The sequence below is a fragment of the Rhinopithecus bieti genome, unplaced genomic scaffold (assembly GCF_001698545.2).
Source record: "Rhinopithecus bieti isolate Rb0 unplaced genomic scaffold, ASM169854v2 scaffold_25396, whole genome shotgun sequence".
In the NCBI taxonomy this organism is placed as follows: Eukaryota; Metazoa; Chordata; class Mammalia; order Primates; family Cercopithecidae; genus Rhinopithecus; species Rhinopithecus bieti.
Window position 1 is genome coordinate 1,082,451 of NW_016812016.1, and position 20,806 is coordinate 1,103,256.

Genomic DNA, 20,806 nt, shown 5'->3' on the forward strand with positions numbered 1-20,806 from the left:
TCGTGGTCCAACTGCAGTCATAGTCAAGGAGCACATATTAAACAACTGTTATGAGTAGGGCATATTGGTTGCCAGCAGGAGGAACAGTGTGTAGAATGGGTTCTATTTCTTGCTGGAGAAGACAAATCACCAATGTTTGAAAAGTTGGTTGACAATATATGGTGAAATACATGTCCTCTCACAAAACGTTGGAGCAATTTTTGTTGTGATTTGGCTCGGTTTGGCTTCAAGGTTTAGAGAGCCACTCTAGTAATGTAAGCAAAGGGATATTTATTGACAGCATATTAGTTTGGGCAGTACTCCCACATCTCAGTGCCCTAATGTAATAGCAGTTTATTTCTCGATCACATAAGGTCTTTTAATTCACGGACCAGGGACCTGAGCTCCTTTCATCTTGTGACTCTGCTTTGGCATTTGGTGTTGAAATTTACTGTTCTCAATTACATCAAGCCCCAGAAGAGAGCAGAACACAGAGAAACAATCCATAAAGAATTCTTATGCATCAGGCATGGAAGAAGTACACATGACTTCTGCTTGCATTACACAGGCTAGAATTGTCACATGATCATGCTTATCCACAAGGCAGGCTGGGAAATGTGGTTTTGCTGCAGCCCATGAAGCAGGAGCAATGAATTTGGTGCTTAGCTCTTCAGGCTGTTACAGGTGTCTTTTGCTGGAAACTGGGGCAGGAAAGCTATTAGAAACTTGGATAAAATGTCTGAGTTTCCCATGGCCTGAATGGGCTTTCTCATGGTAACTGTACTGCGTTCTCCTCTCTAGAGCAACTAGCCAGTCAAATTTCCTGAGGAATCCAGTATAATTGGCTGAGATAATTACCATAGTCTATAATGAATTAAATTTACTGAATTTGGGCCAGGTCATCTCATGGGTCATGACTAACCCATGGATGGATTGCTGCTGGGCTGGGTTTCTATATCTCACTCAATCAGTTGTCACTCCCTGAAAAGTACACCCCACAGCTACTTTTTTGAGGAAAAGAGTGTCACTAGAGCACAACCTGCTTATTGTTACTACTGCAGTACAGCTATTTTATACTATGCACTCAGTGCTGTGCCCAGAACTTTACATGCACTAATGATATTATTTATTTTTCACAGCCACCATATTTTATTAACCATTTTCAAAAGACAATGAGCCTCTGAGAGATTTAATAACCTAGCCAAGTTTCCAGCGCTATCTGACTCCAAATCCTGTCATCTTTACCTTTCAACATTATTGTTCCTGATTTTCTTCAGCCACAAGAAGAGTATTGGGAACAGTGAGTGTTCTGATGGCTATGACTGGTATCAGGGAAAGGAAACGATTACATGTCATCAAAATTCCAAATGGACAGAGAACACTGTGGTCTAGGTCAACCAGAGAAATCTTCAGGGATGAGCTCGGATTCGATCTAAGGCACAACATGAATGGCAGCCATGTCTGGGGAAGCAAGGTTACAGGTTGCTATTTTCCCTTAGCTACTGTGGTAAATCTTTTCATGAGAGAACTGTCCCTTAAAGTCTTCTTAGATTGAAATCTTTTAGGAAATGCTTAGGATCAACTCTATATGCTGTTTTATTTTTTTCCTCCAAATATTGTCAATTTTGATGTAAAGAACTATGGGACAGGGGATGTGGAAACACAGCAAGAGAATTCTTCCTTTGACTTACAACTGGCTGCATGACGAAGTAGAAGTAAAAGCATATAATCTGGTTTCAACATTGTTGTGACATTAAGATACCATTAAATGGGTGGTATCAAATATTCAAAATACATATATCTGACCAAAAATTTCTATCCACGATAGGTAAAGAAATCCTACAAATAAAAAGTGAAGATGGACAACCCAAAAGAAAAACTTTTCAGGGCAAAGCATCTGAAACAAATATGTTTAAAAAAGGATATCCAAATCATCAATAAGCACATGAAGAGGTGTTTAACTTTAGTTGATAATCAGGGAAATTCAAATTAAAGTCACAATGAGACACTACTACATACCACCAGAATGGCTAAAAGAAAACAGATGTAAAATATCAAGTGTTGGTGAGAATGTGGAGCAGCTGGAACTCTCACATACTGCTGGTGGGAATGTAAATTGGTACAACTACTTAGGAAAACCATGTGGCTGCTTGTCTGTAGCTGGCGGAATTCTAAGATGGCCCCCAAGATTTCTGCTCCCTGTTGTACATGCCCTATGTAATCATCCTCCTTTTGAGTGTGGATAGCATAGGTGGGACTGTGAAGATGATAGATTTCACTTCTGTGATTAGATTACACAAAGGTGAAGAGATTTATTAAATGTTATTAAAGTCCTAAATCAGTTGACTCTGAGTTCATCAGAAGAATCAAAAGGAAAACAATCCTAGTGGGCTTGAATGAATCAGGCTAACCTTGCGAGGAGAGTGGACTCTTCCTGAAGGCAGATATTTGAAGCGCGTGGTGTGAGAGAGCTATGGAGAGGTCTCCCGGGGCTGAGAGTGGTCCTGGCCCAGCAACCAGCAAGAAAATAAAGACTTCAGGTCTAAAACCACAGGAAACTCAATTCCTCTAAAAGTGTGACTATGCTCAGAAGACAGTTGTTTCTTGGTCATGCCTCTAGATGGGACACAGCAGGCTATACCTTGATTTCAGCCTGTGAAGACTTGAGCAAAGGACCCAACTAAAATGTGCCAGACTCCTTACCCATGAAAACTGTGAAATAACAAACTTGTGTGGTTTCAGGCCACTAAGTTTTTTAGTGATACACAGCAATAGAAAAGTGATGGTCTTGTAAAGCTGTGTGTATGCATATCCTTTTACTCAAAAATTCCATTTCTAGGAATTCCCAGTAGAAGGGCGTATATGTGTTTGCCAAAATACATAGACTTTAATATCCACAAAAGCCATATTTATAATAGCTAAAACTGGAAAACAAAGCAAATGAAGGAGAAAGGAACTTAGGTATGCTGGTAATATTTTGTTTCTTGATTTGGGTGCTGGTTACACATGTGTGCTCAGTTTGTGAAAATTCCCTAAGCTGTGTTCTTTCCTAAATTATACTTCAATAAAAGTGAAGTGACCAGAAATTTATTAATTTTTTTACTACCTGGCAGCATAATGATTATTAGGTTGTTTTAAAATTAAAAAAATTCTCGCATGTTATAAAAATGGTCACATGATTTTACTTGTGTAATCATATCAGCATCTGTCCACTGTGGATAAAACATAAAACACACCATAAGAAAATGAAACCCCTAGGATAATATCAGGTTCTTTTTAAACCCTAACTCTAACTTGATTTTTGGTTAATCTTCAACATATTGCTTCAATGAATAATTTCTGTTTCAAATGAATTAAAATTAGTAGCATATTGAGAATTTTAAGGCAGCCTTTGGAATAACGCCTTTGTCATTACTGTAAGCTCTTTCACTCTCCTAGACATAACTGTCTTCTTTGATGGATGTAGGTCTTTGGGCCAGGGCCAGGTCATGATAAAATAGAAAGCTTTAATCTCCATAACCCTTTCAGAGGTAAAGTTATAGGTATTATTTCATTTTAGAGAGGAAACATAAATGTTTGTTCATGGTCTTATAAGAATCAATCAAATAACTGACAAACAATTAAATATTCATACACAGGCCACCATGCTAGATATGGAGACTATATAAAGATATAGTACATCATTTCTCCTGTTGGAATATTTGTAGTCTACCTGAAGATGTAAATACACGTACCCATTAGTTAATGACATATGTTCATGTGTTAATAGCAAATGAACGATAAATATAAAAAAAAAAGAAAAGGAAAAATATCAGAACTCTAAAATTGTGTCTCAAGGGAAGAGTTCTTGGCAGTCAGGGAAGGCTTCCTGGAGGGAGCATGATATAGAAAAGCAATTATTTTTCAGTCAAGCAAATTTGGTTTTAATTCTCCATTCTTTTACTTCTCAGATATAAGCAGGGACTTAACTTCTCAAAGCCTTAAGGTTTTCATCTGAGAATTACAGCTGATACCAGTGGTTTCTTTCATAGATTTGTGAGGTTAGAATGAGATAATTTAATAAAAAAGCAGGTTCTTCTAGTCTCCATTGCTAACCCTTCATATGGATGAATAAATAATCACTGAGAATCTTTTGTGTCTGACACTGAGCCTCAGAGTAGGGAGCAGCAGGGAGTTGGGAGGCATGCTAAGTGTCAGAGCAAGGAAGGAGAAGGACATATGGGCCTCTAAGATGCACAATAACAAAGGTCGGCAAAAGCACATAACAGTATGATGAAAGCAAGATACGAAAGTGTCTGGGAAACCTGTAGTAATAAATACAACTAAGAAAGTTTCCTTCAAGGCTGGCAACACAGTAACGTGTTGGTTACAGGGAGGAAATGAGAAATATAGGAGGTATTATCCCTGAATAGTTACCTTTTCAGTAGAAATACAACACCTACACCCATATTTACTTACATACATGAAATAATGAGGACAAGTGATGACAGTTATTAGCTTATGTTGTGCAGTGTTTGCCTATCAGTCACAAAAATTTGGAGGAGGGAAAGCTCTCTGTGGTCTGTAGCAACAGGAAAGGTTTGAATTTGGGTCTTGAAGAATGGGCAACACATGGATCCAAAAGGAGGTTTATTCTAGGCAGATGTTGCACCATGCAGTCCCTGCTACTTAAATGTGTAACAGAGCGAAAAAAAAAAAAAAAAATCACTGGAGTTGCTACCTGAGAGGTTATGGAGAGGTAAGGAGAGAGGTCGGTCTCTTAGATGGGAACTGCAGGTTTCAGGTTGTGATGCAAAATCAGTGGGCTCCTCTCCAAGAAAGAATGAAGGACAAAGAGGCCTAGTTATCTGATCTCTCATCCTAAGGGCACATTTTCAAAGGGGTAGCAAAGAGAAGAGAAAACCACTGAGAGCAATGGTTTTCAGAAACCTATGGCTCCCTCCCACTCCCCTGCACCCATGAAAAGGTGTGGGGGAGGGGAGGGAGCCACAGGTTTCTGCAGCAAGATCACACTCAAGAATTAAAACCCCTTTTCACCTTATCTCAATGCCCCACACCCCCTGAAAGCACCTAGCTTGCTTGGGTGGGTACTAAGGAGTAAAGAGCATGGGTTCACTTCTGAAAGATCTGGATTGAAGCCCTTGCCTGTTTTTATCTCACACCCCTGTCTGAACCAATTTCCTTAACGGGGCCACAGGCTCAATCAAGAGATGTTGAGATTAAGTAAAAATGTATGTAAGGACTCCGGCACATAACGTTCCGTATAACTAATAATAATCACTATTATATTTTATAATGGCCTTTGGGTCCTGGGTCTTGCCAAGTTTGGGGTAGGGGAGGGGGGTGTGAAGAAGGAAGGTCGGCTTCTTTATTGTGTTGGTGTCTCTCAAAACAGCCGGCAGGCCCTGGGCCGAAACCACAGCGGGATGCTCCCTCCACCGGCGCCTTCTTTCCCCTGCTCCACCCACGCTTCCCGGAGCAACAAGTTCCTTTCCACAAGACCCGCCCGCGCGCCACCGGCGGACCCAGAGACTCTTCCCAGACCTCTGTCAAACTCGTCGCCAGACCCACCTGGGGTCGAAATCCCGGTGCTGCCTACGCCCTTAGGAGGAGGGAGAGACCCCCACACTTGAAGGAGCTCTGGCGGTGGCTGGGAGAGAGGCGGGAGGCTTGGGAAGTCAAGACAGAAGAGACTAATAAGAGCTTCGGTCTGCGCGGTCCTTCAAGGCAAAACCAATAACCAAAAGCACCCACCGCTGATCTCACGCTGCTCTCTTCCTGGGATCAGGAGCGAGATGGAGCCCGAAATCTCACTGACCTCCACCCAGCCCTCTGGTAGCCACATCTCTGTCCTCTGGGTTCCCCTCGCCCCAGCTTCTCTCTGCACCCACACTCCACCCCAGCCTGCGCCAGGTCCCCTAAGGACACTGGAGATCCCTGATACATCTTTTGCAGGAGACACACGCAGGTCAGCCACAGCCCCCATCCAACGCGCTTCTCTCCTCTCTTCTCCCAGGATAGGTACCCTCGAGTCTCCAAAGGAGACCCAAGGTGTCCAAAGCTGAGAGGCTCACCTGTATGCCCAAACTGTCAAACTCTGACAACTTCTTGGAATGGGGATCCCCACGCTCTAGTGGGAAAGCCAGGCTGGCCGCCCACGCATCAGGAGAGGCCATCTCGACTTCTCAGTAGGGAATCCCCCTCAAAATCCACCTCTCCAGCTCCTGTAACCGGGAGTTGAGAACTAGGGAGCCAACCAGAAGTGCGCTCTAGGGGTGGGCGGTCGTGGGCGGGGGTGAGGGCGCAGAAGTTACCCTCCGATTTTGGAGACCAGTTTATGTTTCCAAATCTCCGAGAGTCAGGAAGCCGTTGTTCCCGGAGAGGAGCAGGGACCGAAGTCACCGCACCTCCGGCGCGGGGTGGGAGAAGCACCTAGGTGAATTGCAATGTCCAAGCTTCCAAACCCGTCTGTAGGAAACTATTCTTTCTCCAGGGGATGGGGGTGGGGGAGACGTCCCTGGCCAAGCAGCCAACGCCAGGATCAGCTGTTCAGGGCTTCATCCCTCCATCCCCAGACAACCTCGAGAACTTGGTACCTCGGACAGCATCCCGGGAGCATGGCATCCTTTGAAAGGTGTTATCCTATTTTCGCCATCAAGTCATAGAGCAATAAATTATTTTGATGACCTTACTAGTACAGATGAAGGACATTTTAATTACATAACCGGTGAAAGATCACCGGAGGCAATATCGTGTTAAAGAGCCCATGGCAGAATATCTGCATCGCATGAGAAAGAGAGAAAACTTGCAAATCTGCAATGAGATTGCGCAGGGCTGCCCCCCGTTTTGAAACAACATGCGAAATGCATGGGAGAGCTTACCTTTCGGACTCCAAAGCCGTGTTCTGCTGCAACTTGGCGAGCTTCGTCCTCTCCCCCTTTATGCAACTCCACAAGAAAATGATTCGTGAAGACCGGTCGCTCAGCAGATGCAAAAACCATGACACAGAAGAGGAACCCGGCGGCCGCCTTCCACTGGGAGACACAACCACCCTTCATCCTTCTTTGGGAGTGAAAAGTGGTGCTAGGAGGCGCGCAGGCTGGCAGAGCAGGGGACTCGGAGGGAGGGTGCAAAAAAAAATATATATATATAGTTTAAAAAAAAAAATCTTTGTAGAGAAAGAGACTAAATAGGGTCTTGGAAAGCAGCGAATCAGTGTGTGTTCTCCAGCATCTGGCTACAGGGAAGCCGTGCAGTCAGGCGGCCCGGCGCGCGGGCAGGGGTGCGAATGTGGGGAGCTGTGTGTACCGGAGAGAAAGAGCGAGTGTAGGTCTGTGCTTGATGCTAAATCTGCATTTTCAGCTCCTCCTCAGCTCCAATTCCCCAGGGGCTGGAGGAGAGCACCAGCTCGGGTGACGTGAGTCCGCTAGCGGCCAATGAGGGCGGGGGAAGCGGCGGGCCGGGGGGACGTGGGCGCGGGGACTGGGACGCTGGTGGCGGTGGTCGGCCCGTGGGCCGCGCGGCCCGCCCTGGCCGCCCCGGGGACCCGGCCCCGCCCACCCCAGGCCCGGCCCGGCCCGGCCGCCTCGCCTTCTGGGGCGCCGCGCGCGCGAGCCGGCGCCCCGCCCCTTTCAGCACTGGAGAGCTCCCCCATCTCAGCCTGGCCCGCCGCGCGCCCAGGAAAATCCCCCCAGCTGTAATCAGGCCAGCGGCGGCGGAGTGATGTCATTGTTTGTGGGAATCTGTAGGCTCTGGGAAGGGAATTACGGTGTGTGCAGCTCTTGGAGGCCCCGAAGGGAGCTGGGGCGCCGGCCTCTGTGCCTCTTCCTGCTTGTTTCCCGCTGCAAAACACCTCTCTCTCTCTCTCTCTCTCTCTCTCTCACACACACACACACACACACACACACACACTCAAGGCATACTTGCCTCCCCTTATCCCAATAACAAAGCAAATATTAACCCTCCTCCCACCACTTTGGGCAAATCCCCGGGGAGGTTTGCTCTCCTTTGCACCAGGAGGGTTGGGGAAAGCACCTTCTAGGGGTGATCCATGGGGGGCGAGAGTGCAAGGAGGAGCCCTTGTTTTTTATAGGCTCCAGGCAGGTCCGGAGCGAAGCGGCTGGGAAGCTTAGCAGGAGACCGGGCTCGCCCCACCCGCGATGGTGACTGGAGGAGGCTCCTCTAGGAGTCCTGGCTGCACCTCCAAGATCTGCCTTCAGGAGAGACGCGGCCGGGGTGGACACGGCGGGAGGTGCATTCACAGACTTGGGGACGTTCCACTGTGCAAGGACAGCGAGGGTGCGAGTTGAGGAAGGCATAGCCACGATCCCAGGCGCCGGGCCAAGTCGCCCGCTGAGCGTCTTCTGCTGGAGGCGACATGGGGCGGGGGCAACTAAGTTATCCAGTTAAGAAACGTGCACTCGCTCTGGACTCTGCTAACTGCTGACGACGGACTCCGCTTCTTGCCTCAGAGGGAGGAAGCACATACCTTCTGTATGTAACGAAATGAGGACGACTGTTTTAAAGCAACTTAAATACTGCTGTGTTAAAGAATATTTACACTGATCTCATTGTATCATTTAGCTTCAGAGCTCAAAATTCTGCTTTACTTGGATAAGAGGTAAGAGATCTTTTCTTAGGGGCTTCAGTGCATGCAATTCAGAGAGAAAGGAAGGGACCATTTATACCATCGACACGTTGCACACACATTATCATGTATACACAGATTCCTCTCTTTTTATTTTAGCATGAAGTCCAAATCTACGCAAGTCAGAATCTACGCAAGAAAAGCACTATTGGTAGAAATGAATACACTTTGAATGCCATGGGCCACCCTGTCTTCAGAGCAGGTCTGTTTGCTGACATAGTTGGCTCCCTCAGAGCCCTTTAAAAAACTGTCAAAAATGTGGGCATTGCTGAAGGTTTTTATTAAAACATTAGAAGTCTGTAAGACATTATTTATGATTGTTATTTGAATTCCTCTAAGAAAATTAAGCTATCTGTTAGGACTTAGCGCCATGGTGGAGGCAAGGTTTCTGGAAAAGTATTAATAAAAGGAAACAGATCAGCTCTGGGCCCCTCTTCTCACCACTGCTCAGAGGCGCATTTCTGCCCGTGTTCCCCCTTTCTATCACTCTGTCTTGTTTAACAGCTTACCCCCTCACAATCCCTCTGTTTGTTTGATTATAACACAAGGTTTTCTTATTCAGAGACCCTCAGCTCTTCCTCTCCCTCTTTTTCTTATAGTTCGTCCATATTTTGAATCAAAGTGCCAGGCTGATATGAAACAATACCACACGGTTCTTTCTGCTTTGTGTTGTCATTTGAAAAAAAATGGCACCAAGTGTGAAAACTACATTAGACAGATTCACAACCATGGAGAGCATTTCAAAAGCTTCAACAGAGATAAAAATTTAAGTTCTTAGAAAGTAGATCCGAAGAGCATCAACTAAATTAATTTAGAAGATGATAGGTGTTGGGAAATAGTGCTGATAATGTAGCCAGATCTCTTTGAAGATGCACATAAAATTATCATCTTTCTAGAGATATTTATTAATTTATTTCTGAAACCACAGTTCCATACTTCATTTCTTTTCTTTCTTTCCTTCCTTCCTTCCTTCCTTCCTTCCTTCCTTCTTTCTTTCTTTCTTTCCTTTCTTTCTTTCTTTCTTTCTTTCTTTCTTTCTTTCTTTCTTTCTTTCTTTCCTTCCTTCCTTCCTTCCTTCCTTCCTTCCTTCCTTCCTTCCTTCCTTCCTTCTTTTCTTTCTTTCTTTCTTTCTTTCTTTCTTTCTTTCTTTCTTTCTCTCTCTCTCTTTCTTTCTTTCTTCTTTCTTTTTCTTTTCTTTTTTCTTTTTCTTTGTTTTTTCTTGAGATGGAGTCTTGGTCTGTCACCCAGGCTGGAGTGAAGTGGCCTGATCTCGGCTCATTGCAACCTCTGCCTCCTGGGTTCAAGCAATTCTCCTGCCTCAGCTTCCGAAGGAGCTGGGACTACAGGCGTGTACCACCACCCTCGGCTAACTTTTTTTATTTTTAGTAGAGACTGGGGTTCACCGTGTTAGCCAGGATGGTCTCTATCTCCTGACCTCGTGATCCACACCCCTTGGCCTCCCAAAGTTCCAAATATGAAATGCTGGTAAATGTTGAATCTCATATAGCTATATTTTAAATAACTTAAACTGTGTAACATTGGCCACAAATGATATAAACCTGAATGACTAATTAAAATAAGTGATCTTTAGTGATTTGCATAAAATACAGCTCATTGTAATATTGTCAGGACAGAGTAGCAAAGGGAAAGATAATTTTTTTGGTTATTCAAATACTAAATTTTCAGTACACAAGCATGTAGTAAGCAAGTAGAAGAGGAAATGTATTTATCCCTTGGATATCTATTGATACATTGTTATTTGAAATGCTAATACACACCCATGTGTGCACACAAATTGCTCTTTTAGACAACTATTTTTCAAACTTCTTTTGCCAGTAACAATAGTCAAGGTGAACAGTAGAGAGAATGGCAGCAGCACATTTTGAGGATGGACCTAGAAGCCAGTTGCCAGGAAGCCTATTGCAGGCTCTGCTAGTACAAGGTATGTATACCACTTGGCTGTGGGCCAACCTATTGCACCTCTCAAAGCCTCTGTCTTTCTATCTGTAAAAAGAGACTGTTGGATTAGATACCTCAGAGCCAAAAGTCTATAATTTCAAAGAGTTATGAAAACATATGTTGTAATGTAGGAAGCATCATCAATAATTTGAGAAATGCTAAGGACCACGATACTATTTAATGACATATTGTGGCCAACAGGCATACTTATTTTTGTGTAACCTCCCCCAAATGGTCTCATATTTATCAGTTTTGTGTACTTGAAAAAGTAATAATGGACATAAACAGATTGACAATATAAGATATAAAAATCATCAACACCTGGAGCTTCTTTTCATTTATTTACTTTTGTATCTATAACAATGATGTCAGGTGTTTGGTTCTGGCTCAGATGTGCCACAGACCCCTATAGTCTCTTTGAAGATGTTGTCCTGCAAAACAAGACTAGAACATTCCCATATTATGGCTTCATACTAGAAATCAAGAGATCTTGGGTGATTAAAAAAAAAAATGAAACCACCTGAGGCATGATTGAGATACTCCCATTTAGATGTACTTCTAAAAGGAGAACTTTGGATTCATAGAGCATTAGCCCAAGGAAAACCTACCACTGGGGGTACAGAGCAAGCCAGAAGCAGTCCTAGGAGAGTCCCCCAAACCTTTGAATACTCTTTGGACTACTGGAGAAATTTAATTTTTCTGTTGATTTCTCTTCAATTGTGTGGGGTGTGTAACCTGGAGAGAAATAGGGTATATATCACTGAAAATCACAATTTAAAATACAACCTTGTTAAAAATCAGGTTGGGCTTTGACATTTTTGCTGCATTCATTTCAAACATTTTAAATGCAGTAATGATACGTTAATTGGGTAGGAACAATTCTCTACTATCATATAGTACTGTTGTATTAGTTTGTTTTCATATTGCTGATAAAGACACACCTGAGACTGGGCGATTTACAAAAGAAAGAGGTTTATTGGACCTACAGTTCCACATGGCTAGGGAGGCTTCACAATCATGGCAGAAAGCAAGGAGCAGCAAGTCAGGTCTTACATGGATGGTGATAGGCAAAAAAAGAGAGTTTGTGCAGGAAAACCCCCCCTCATAGTAACCATCAGATCTTGTGAGATGTATTCATTACCACTAGAACAGTACGGAGAAACTGCCCCCATGATTCAATTATCTCCCACTTGGTCCTTCCCACAACATGTGGAAATTATGGGAGTATAATTCAAGATGAGATCTGGGTGGGAACACAGAGCCAAACCATATCAACTGTCAACTCTTTCAATGGATTATTCCTAAAGACCCTGCCTTGTCTGTCCCCTCCATTCCAACCTGTATGCAGACTTTCTGAAATATCGTTACCACTTTACAGAGTTCTGCACAATTTTGAACTCAGCATTGATCAAGTCTTTTTTTTCCTCTGGACAATTCGTATTTTCCAAGATCTCACCTCATTTTCCTTTAGTATTTACATATACTCTCACATTTGCTGTAACTAAAAATTCAGGTACTTGGGAAATTTTAGTTTTTCGGTATACACCCACTTCTAAATCACTGTGATTCAGTTGGTCCTACCTCCAATTCCTATAGCTTTTGCCAACTTGTATCTTTTCCTTAAATAACCTATCTCTGTTTTCTCAGCTGATTTTATTATTTTATTGATTTTATTATTTAAACATCTTAAATTAATATAGTGAAGAGAATTCATACGGCTTCAAGTGTTTATTATCATCAAAGCATTGAATCTACAGTGCTTTGGGATGTATTTCTTTTGTAATTTCATCAAAAAGTCATCAAATTTATTCAGACCAATCAACTCTTCATAAACAAAAGCTACTTCTTGCTTCCTTATTTTCCAGGACAGTGAATATTTGCTTCTTTTGCTAATTCAACTTCTATTATTTTGATAGGATTTGAAGTAGCTAAACAATGAGGACCGAGGGCCCTTTTAATCTCCTTTTGACAATTAGGAACACGTTGCTCCTCACTATCTTTAGATTCCTTTTCAGGTCTACGGGACTATAGAATAATGTTTGCTCACTTGGAAAACTAATTAGTTATTCAGGGTTTATTGGAACATTGCTTATTGTCTGTAGAAAGTGATTACCTATTCATGAATTCTCTACCTTGTGTTATTTCTCTTTCCTTTTTCATGGTTTTTAAAAAAACATAGTAGGCCGGGCGCGGTGGCTCAAGCCTGTAATCCCAGCACTTTGGGAGGCCGAGACGGGCGGATCACGAGGTCAGGAGATCGAGACCATCCTGGCTAACACGGTGAAACCCCGTCTCTACTAAAATACAAAAAACTAGCCGGGCGAGGTGGCAGGCGCCTGTAGTCCCAGCTACTCGGGAGGCTGAGGCAGGAGAATGGCGTAAACCCGGGAGGCGGAGCTTGCAGTGAGCTGAGATCTGGCCACTGCACTCCAGCCTGGGTGGCAGAGCGAGACTCCGCCTCAAAAAAAATAAAAAATAAAATAAAATAAATAAAAAACATAGTAAATCGTTCTCAATTTACTTTTTAAATAATTATAGAAATTATCTTCAACAAGGAGTTTTTTTTTTTGTATTTCTCTAACTACTTATAACTCAGAAATAATTCAAACAGAACAAAGTATATGGCTTGTCAGCAAACATAAACAGGAATTCTAAAAGATAAAAATTTTATATGCAAAATAAAATCTAACACATTGAAAAGTATACACTAATTTTGTAAGGTAAACTCTGCCCATTATAATGAAACATAAGATTCTAGGAAAGTCCTTACTTTGATCTGAATGCTTTGGATAATTATACACTATTTAGTATCAGTTTGAATGACCTACCTCGAGTAGATAAATTGATGTATGGTGTTACTTAATATGCTGGAGGAAGGGTTATAAATTTATGGCTGTGCTCTCAGACATTTTCCACTCTTCTGAAAATATTCTATCCTTTCAGAGATGTTTTGACAAAACATGGCATTGTCTATTTTTAGGGAATTTCACTATACAATATCTACTTTATTGTCTTATGATACTGGAGTGAACCAAAAAGTACATCCTTACAAACAGATATTTCTAGAATTAGTCACTCAATCCTAGTTTGTAGATTTATTTTCTCTTTTAAAATCCTATAATCCAGATATTATAATTAATGTAGGACCTAGTTAGATTGTTTTGAATTTCTAATAACACGTTCACTATGCACTAATTTCTTTTTAATTTTTCAAAACAGCTTTGTTAAGGTATAATTAACATATATTAAACTGAAGTTTGACTAGTTTTGCAATTTGACTAGTTTTGATATATGTATGCACCTGTGAAATAATCCCTGCAATCAAGATAATGAATATATCCATCTTCTCCAAAAGATTTCTCATGCCACTTTCCTATGCCTCCCTCCCACACTTCTCCCATCCCTTCACACCACCCATCCTCAGTCCGCCACTGCTCTGCTTTATACCACCATAGATGAGGTTGCATATTTCTTGAATGTTATATAAAGGGAATAACATAATGTGTACTTGTTTTTTGTCTAGATTCTGTCACTCAGCACAGTTGTTTTGAAATTTATCCATGTTGTAAAGTGTAACAGCATTTTATTCCTTTTTATTGTTAGTTAGTATTCATTACATGACTGATAGCACTAACCGTTTGTCCACTAACCTGTTGATGGACATAAAACAGACACATAGACCAATGGAACAGAATACAGAACCTAGAAATAAATTCATGCATTTACAGCCAAATCATTTTTGATAAAGGTGCCAAGAACACACGTTGGGGAAAGGATAGTTTCTTTAATAAATGATGCTGGTAAAACTGGATATCTGCATGCAGAAGAATGAAACTAGTCTCCAATCTCTCAGCATCTAAAAAAAAATGTATTAAAGACGTAGATGTAAGACCTGAAACTATGAAACTACTAGAAGAAAATATAGGTGGAATGCATCTTAAAATTGGGCTAGACAAGAATTTTTTGAATAAAAACTCAAAAGCACAGGCAACAAAAGCAAAAACAGACAAAAGAAATTACATTGAACTAAAAAGCTTCTGCACCGCAAAAGAAGCAGTAAGTAGAGTGAAGAAACAACCTACAGAATGGGAGCAAATATTTTCAAACTATGTGTCTGACAAAGGGTTAATATTCTGAATATATAAGGAACTCAACTCAGTAGCAAAAAATCAAATAAACTAACTTAAAAATGGACAAAAGGACTGAACACACATTTCTCAAAAGAAGACATACACATGGCCAACAGATGTATGAAAAAATGCTCAACATCACTAACATCACAGAAATGTAAATTAAAACCATGATAAAATATCACCTTATCCCAGTTAGAATGGTAAATATCAAAAAGACAAAAAATAATTGCTGGTAAGGATGTAGAGAAACGAGTGCTCATATACATTGTTGGTAAGAACATAAATTAGTACAATTATTATGGGAAACAGTATGGACGTTCCCCAAAATATTAAAAATAGAACGTCCCTGTGATCCAGCAATCCAATTACTGGGTATATATATTCAAAGAAAAGGAAATCAGTATGTTGAAGAGACATCTGGACATCCATGTTTATTGCAGTGCTATTCATTGTACATTAGTTTATGCCAGAAGTTACGTATCAGTGACACCCAGTTCACAGATAAGTTTTATATGAAATGTAGTGTCAAAAAAATAGTCACAATCCTTTAAAAATTTATTATTTCCCAAAAAAATTCAGAGATGTGACTTCTTTTGGAATAACCAAAGATTTGGCAACCTGGTCACAATTAGCTAGAGTTGGTAGTTGTTGTTCTCCCCACCCCATGTAACAGGACCTGATGTGCTCAGTTCACAAGAATCCTCATCCCGCCTCCTGACTCACGTGTTTTACTTTTCTCACCCTAAAGTCATCTGAGTTTATGACTTCTAGTTTAAACAATCTACAGTGTCTTCGTTCATTTTGCTATAGAGACTTTTTGTCACCCTAAAGTCATCTGAGTTTATGACTTCTGGTTTAAACAATCTACAGGGTCTCATTTCATTTTGCTATACAGATTTTTTTCAATTATTGTTTGTATTTTATTTTAACTTTTATTTCAGGTTCAGGGGTACACGTGAAAGTTTGTTGTATAGGTAAACTAGTGTCATGGGGGTTTGCTGTACAGAATATTTCATCACCAAGGTATTAAAACTAGTACCCAATAGTTATTTTTTCTTCTAAAAATAATGTATTTAATAGAACACATTCAAAAAGATGAAAATAGAAGTATATTCTCTAAATAATTATTAGCATAGATGTAAAAAAATGAACTCAGACTTTCAGAATACAGACTTTCAAGGAAATGGAAACAGTCTTGGCCAAGGCTACTTTTTGCCTGCTTCTGAGGACAAGGGATAGACAAATTGGCATTACCTCCCTTCTCTGATAGTGAAAACCTTTGCAAAAGTCCAATTATCATTAGTTTTTATGTTCTGTATTTTGCTATAAGCTAGTCCTTAGAGGAACCAGCATTATCAACGCAAGAGATGTTAAAGTAGAGTAGTAGTTTATCTATAAATGCCCAAGAGAGGTTAGAGTGGCATTATGGGAAGATCGTGAGGCTGGAAACAAAGATTCTTCTGTTTGACATCAGCTGTATGTCATTTTAGTCAAGTGACCTGAGGGAAGTCATTTTATCCTCTTGGTCTCAACGTAAATTGGGATGGGAATTATTTGCTTAGACTGTGCCTGAGATCAAATTAAGGGCTGACATTCAATGACAATAGTTTAGATCAGGGACCCACTTCTCTTGTGCATCTCCTATCTCTTAAGCAATACTGGCTGCGTGGGCTATACGACAGCACATGAAGCATGGAAGTGCATTTATACAAAGTATAGCAAATAGTGCCCCTGCAGTGCTGTGGAAAAAATCATCCCAACTGTAATAGCTTACAACAAGTATTTTATTCTTACATTATAGTTTTCTGTGGTTTGGTTGGTCTAGAATGGGATTGACTGAGTAGTTTTACTTCATGCTACAGGTTGGTTCAGCTGCGTTCCAGGCTGTGTTTGGTTTTTGTCTGTTCCACATGTATTTTTTTCTGTAGCCCAGGCTGAAGTGGTAACAGCTACCTACCCAAGATGTGCTCTTCTTATGGCTTAATACTGGAGCTTAAAATCCAAGCCAAGCTTTGCAAAAACACTTAATAAGGCTTTTATTGCATCATATTCACTAATGTATTGGCCAAAGCAAATCATATGGCCAAGCATAGCACTGTTTATAGGGAGGGTGAAGGAAGAGAATATTTACTGAGCAGTAATCTAAACTACATACCAAGCAAGATCCAGCATCTACAGACATTTTTAATTAAAAAGTGTATTTTCACAAGTTAGTGTAATTTAAATAATTGGCTCAGGAACCTTTTTAAAGGGTTGAGTTTTAAGATTAATATCTATAATAAATTTGGGGAGTGTTGTTCCAAAATGTTGAGGAAAAAACCTAATAATCTCATTTGTGCATGGAAAAATGAACCACTCTCCACCTAGAGTACTGGAGGATTAGAGTGGGTGTGCTTTTGGATATTTTCTTAAGAATGGCTAAGTAAGCATTGCTGGAGGCTGAACTGACACAAATGGCAATGTTCAGTGTGATGACAACAGAAGTAAGACTTATCTTTTTCAAAATTGGATCAGCTCAGACTCAACCATAATACAAATGTATGAAGCCCAGAGCTGAGTATAGGTAACAGAATTTAGTTATGTTATCCTTAGATTTTTGAACACATTCCAGATTGTAGTTTCCTGGTTGCGTTAATCAGAATTCTTTCTTTTGGTTATAAGGGATACAACTCCAACTCCAACTGGCTTTAGCAATGAAGAAAATTTCTGGTTTCACATCCTTCAAGGGTCCAGAGGTGGCTACAGATTCAGGTATGGCTGGATGCAGAGCTTTCACCATCTTCACTTGTAGGGTCCATTACTATCTTTGATGGCTTAACCTCAAAGGAAACTTTCTTTTCCCCTGTAATGTTTATAACATTTTGGAATAGCAGTTCATTAATTTGGCTTGTAGCATGTGACCAATTTTTCCCCAATTGGGTTCAAGTATTGAAATCAGCTACCTGGCCAGGCCTGTGTGTTGTGCCTTCTCCTGGAGCTGACATGGGACGTTAGACTAAGCTAAACCACGTGGACTAAGAAAGGAAAAATTTTTATTAGAGGAAAATATGGGAGCTATTTTCCAGAGAAAGGGGCGAGGATGTTGGACAGATAAAAACAACAGATGTCTATTCATCTGTTGAATATCTGCAATATCTGTTCATCAAAATGAACAATGCATTAGGGTGAGGGACAATTTATTAATCAGGAGTATATTGAAAGGTGTTAACTAGAAAGCTAAAATGTCATAAACGGTATGGTGTTATACTAACATATCCTCTAAATGCCAGGTGGAGAGAGTAACATTTGATGCACTGGTCATTTATTTGTAGATGTTAAGAAGGACCTTTCGTCCATTTGGGCCCAACAGCAATGTTAACTATTAGCCAACAGCATAAATATGTCACTAATTTGTATCTAGTGACTTGTTGATGATGGGTTGACCCAGCTTATCAGAGTATGGGGGTGACATACCAAATCATGGGTTTAGCCTTCATGAGGGAAGTCAGTTAGTCATTTTACCATTTAGCTGTATATAAATGCCAGGATTAAAATAGTGATTAAAAGTAAATGTTTAAAAAAATATATATCTATGCCAGAATGTGTCTTCATATCTTTTTTCTACTGGCAGGGAAAGGAGGGCTCTTGTTAGTTCCACATGAGATGGCAAAATCATCTAAACTTTCATCATTGCCTACAGTACTTTATGTATAATTACATTGTTTCTTCAAGGTGCCCTTATTATTTCTCCTCTCATTTTTCCCAGGAGACATGCACCAGGAGGAGCTGGCAAGTTTCCTTGGCAAGAACAGATGAATAAATAAGAAGCATGAGCTTGCGACTTTTAGCTGAGGTGATTCGTCAAAAACCACAGCACTGTGGCTGTTTTCAGATTTTAAGGGTTATGTTCAACCTCAATCAAGGGGAGTTTTGAAAGCTATTATAAATCATCGAATAAATTGAGGAAAAAATTTTGGTAGAACATGATGTTACTTGTTCACGTATGGCTGAATATACTCACTTGAAGGTTTTTCCAAGCTATGCTAGTGTTAGACAGTGATGATTACCTACTCATGTTTGTCTAATGTTTTGAGTGGTGAGTGGCATTGAGTGAGGAATCTCATGATGAATAATTGGCTTTAATCCTCAAGAGAGGACAAAATATCTGAGCAAGAGCCCCCTGAAGATCAGTCACTTGTTAGAAGTACCAAGTGGTCAATATGGACAAATTAGGTTCTACAATATGATCTGGGTTTATAATGCCTCCTCAATTTTTCAACATTATTTTGTAGATCCAACAATGCATACTATATGTGTCTGGTTATTTCTGTTCTCCCTTCAGATCTCCTCTCCGTGGTTCTCCACTGTGTGCTGTGCCTGGAGATTGACTTTTGTGGACCACATCAATGAGATTCATTGCTTTATGGTCTCCCACTGGATTCAGCCCACAAGAAGTGCTGTTTAAAAACTTGGAGAGTGGGGTGGAAGAGTCATCTCGTGGTTTTCATTTTCCAGGCTCCCTTCCTGCTGGCTCATTACATATTAACTTCATTCCTGTCCCAAATGCTGTAGCTCCCATCAGGAAGCCCTCTCCAGATTCCACTAACCTCACCATTCCCTTGTCTCTTTAGGTCTAATGGGATAATGACTCCAGTCTGTTGCTAGTCCCGTGGGCTTCACTATACTTCATTCGCTTTATTCTTCCATACATTTGTAAGTAGTCCCTCAATAAACTCTCCTCAATTACTCCATCTGTGTAAACCAGCTCTTTCATGCTGACATCCTGACAGACGTATCACCTACGTAAAATATGACACGTGCTACACATGGGATACATTTACATTCAAATTATGACCAATTTAAGTATAGCATTTGTGAGGAATATAACAAAAACAAATAGCCTTCTGAGAGGCTGGCTGGGTGAACACAGTAGCCAACATTAACACAACAAAAGAATACAACTTCGGGGAACAAAAATGTGACATACATTGGGGCAAAAGAAATAATACAAAGGAAAATCATATTAAAAGGCAAGGAAAAAATTGCAAAATCAATGAGCAATTTTGGGAAAAGTCCTCAGGGCCAAACAACTAGAATTCAAATTGTGAACAACCAGGAAATCCTAACATCTAAAGGCTAGGAAATTACAAAAAAGGAAAAGGTGGAAGAGGAGGAGGAGAAGAAGGAGGAGGAGGAAGAGGAGAAGGACTTACTGAAGGAAAAAAAATAAAGGCTTAGGAAGGCAGGATAAAGGTTACAGGACCCTTATTCATGACAGAACTCAGAACCATCATCTGGTACAGTAGTATGGTGGATCTGTCCATGGTTCTGGCCAATTCACAGAGATGAACGTTACTGCCTCTGCAGATCAGGTGGGCTGAAAGAATTCTTAGTGCCTAACTGATGTGTTCTGAGACTTCCCAGGAAATTACTTTGTAGTAAAGACATCTTTCAGAAGAGCAAATTGTATCTAGCTAAAAGAAGAAGGGGAGGTGAATCTCATTTGTCTCCCAGCTGTTACGCATTTGTACATGATTGATACTAACATTACTACCACCAGCAATTGATCTGAGAATATTGCTATGCGAAAAACAATTTACCATGAAGACAGGCACAAATGTGATGACTCTGAGAAGCAATTTCAAAATAAGAGGCCAGGGTGAAAATAAATCTGAAGTTCACAAGATGGAAATACTACAAATGTCTGTGTGTAAAGACATTTGTAGAGAGTGTAAAGAAACTTAGTCTGTGGGCTAAGTTTCTTCTAATTCTTTTATTACTTTATCCTGGGCAAAAGATGATTATTTTATATAATGACTTGTTCCAAGTATGAGAAAATTATTAAAATGAATAGGATGGGAATAAATTAGCTTATACAACAAAGAATTTTTTTTTTTTTGCATGTGGAAGAAACCACAACTTAAAAATAAGGTTTTACTTTGTTGTTATAACAACACTAACCAAATAAATAGGTCTTTAAAAATGTCTTATTTTTTATTTTCATGGATTCAGGGGGTACATGTGCAAGTTTGTTACTTGAATGAATGTGTTGCAGAGTGGTGGAATTTGGGCTGTTTTTTTTCTTTAAGCTATCTTCAATGCAATCATT

General features: G+C 40.6%; 1 protein-coding gene and 1 long non-coding RNA gene across 2 annotated transcripts in view; one reads left to right on the forward strand and one right to left on the reverse strand.

The window, feature by feature from the left end:
• The window catches only part of PCSK2 (proprotein convertase subtilisin/kexin type 2), a 250,418-nt gene extending 243,007 nt beyond the window's left edge, over nt 1-7,411 (reverse strand). The window contains exon 1 of the mRNA XM_017895491.1: nt 6,861-7,411. Coding sequence (XP_017750980.1) covers nt 6,861-7,037 — 177 coding nt within the window. The 5' untranslated portion in view covers nt 7,038-7,411. The remainder of the gene's footprint in view (nt 1-6,860) is intronic.
• A 3,057-nt stretch (nt 7,412-10,468) lies between these two features.
• On the forward strand, nt 10,469-18,573 carry LOC108544413 (uncharacterized). The gene is made up of 3 exons (XR_001889832.1): nt 10,469-10,568; nt 17,380-17,469; nt 18,464-18,573. It is a non-coding gene; the product is annotated as an uncharacterized LOC108544413 (long non-coding RNA).
• Nucleotides 18,574-20,806: the final 2,233 nt, after the last annotated feature.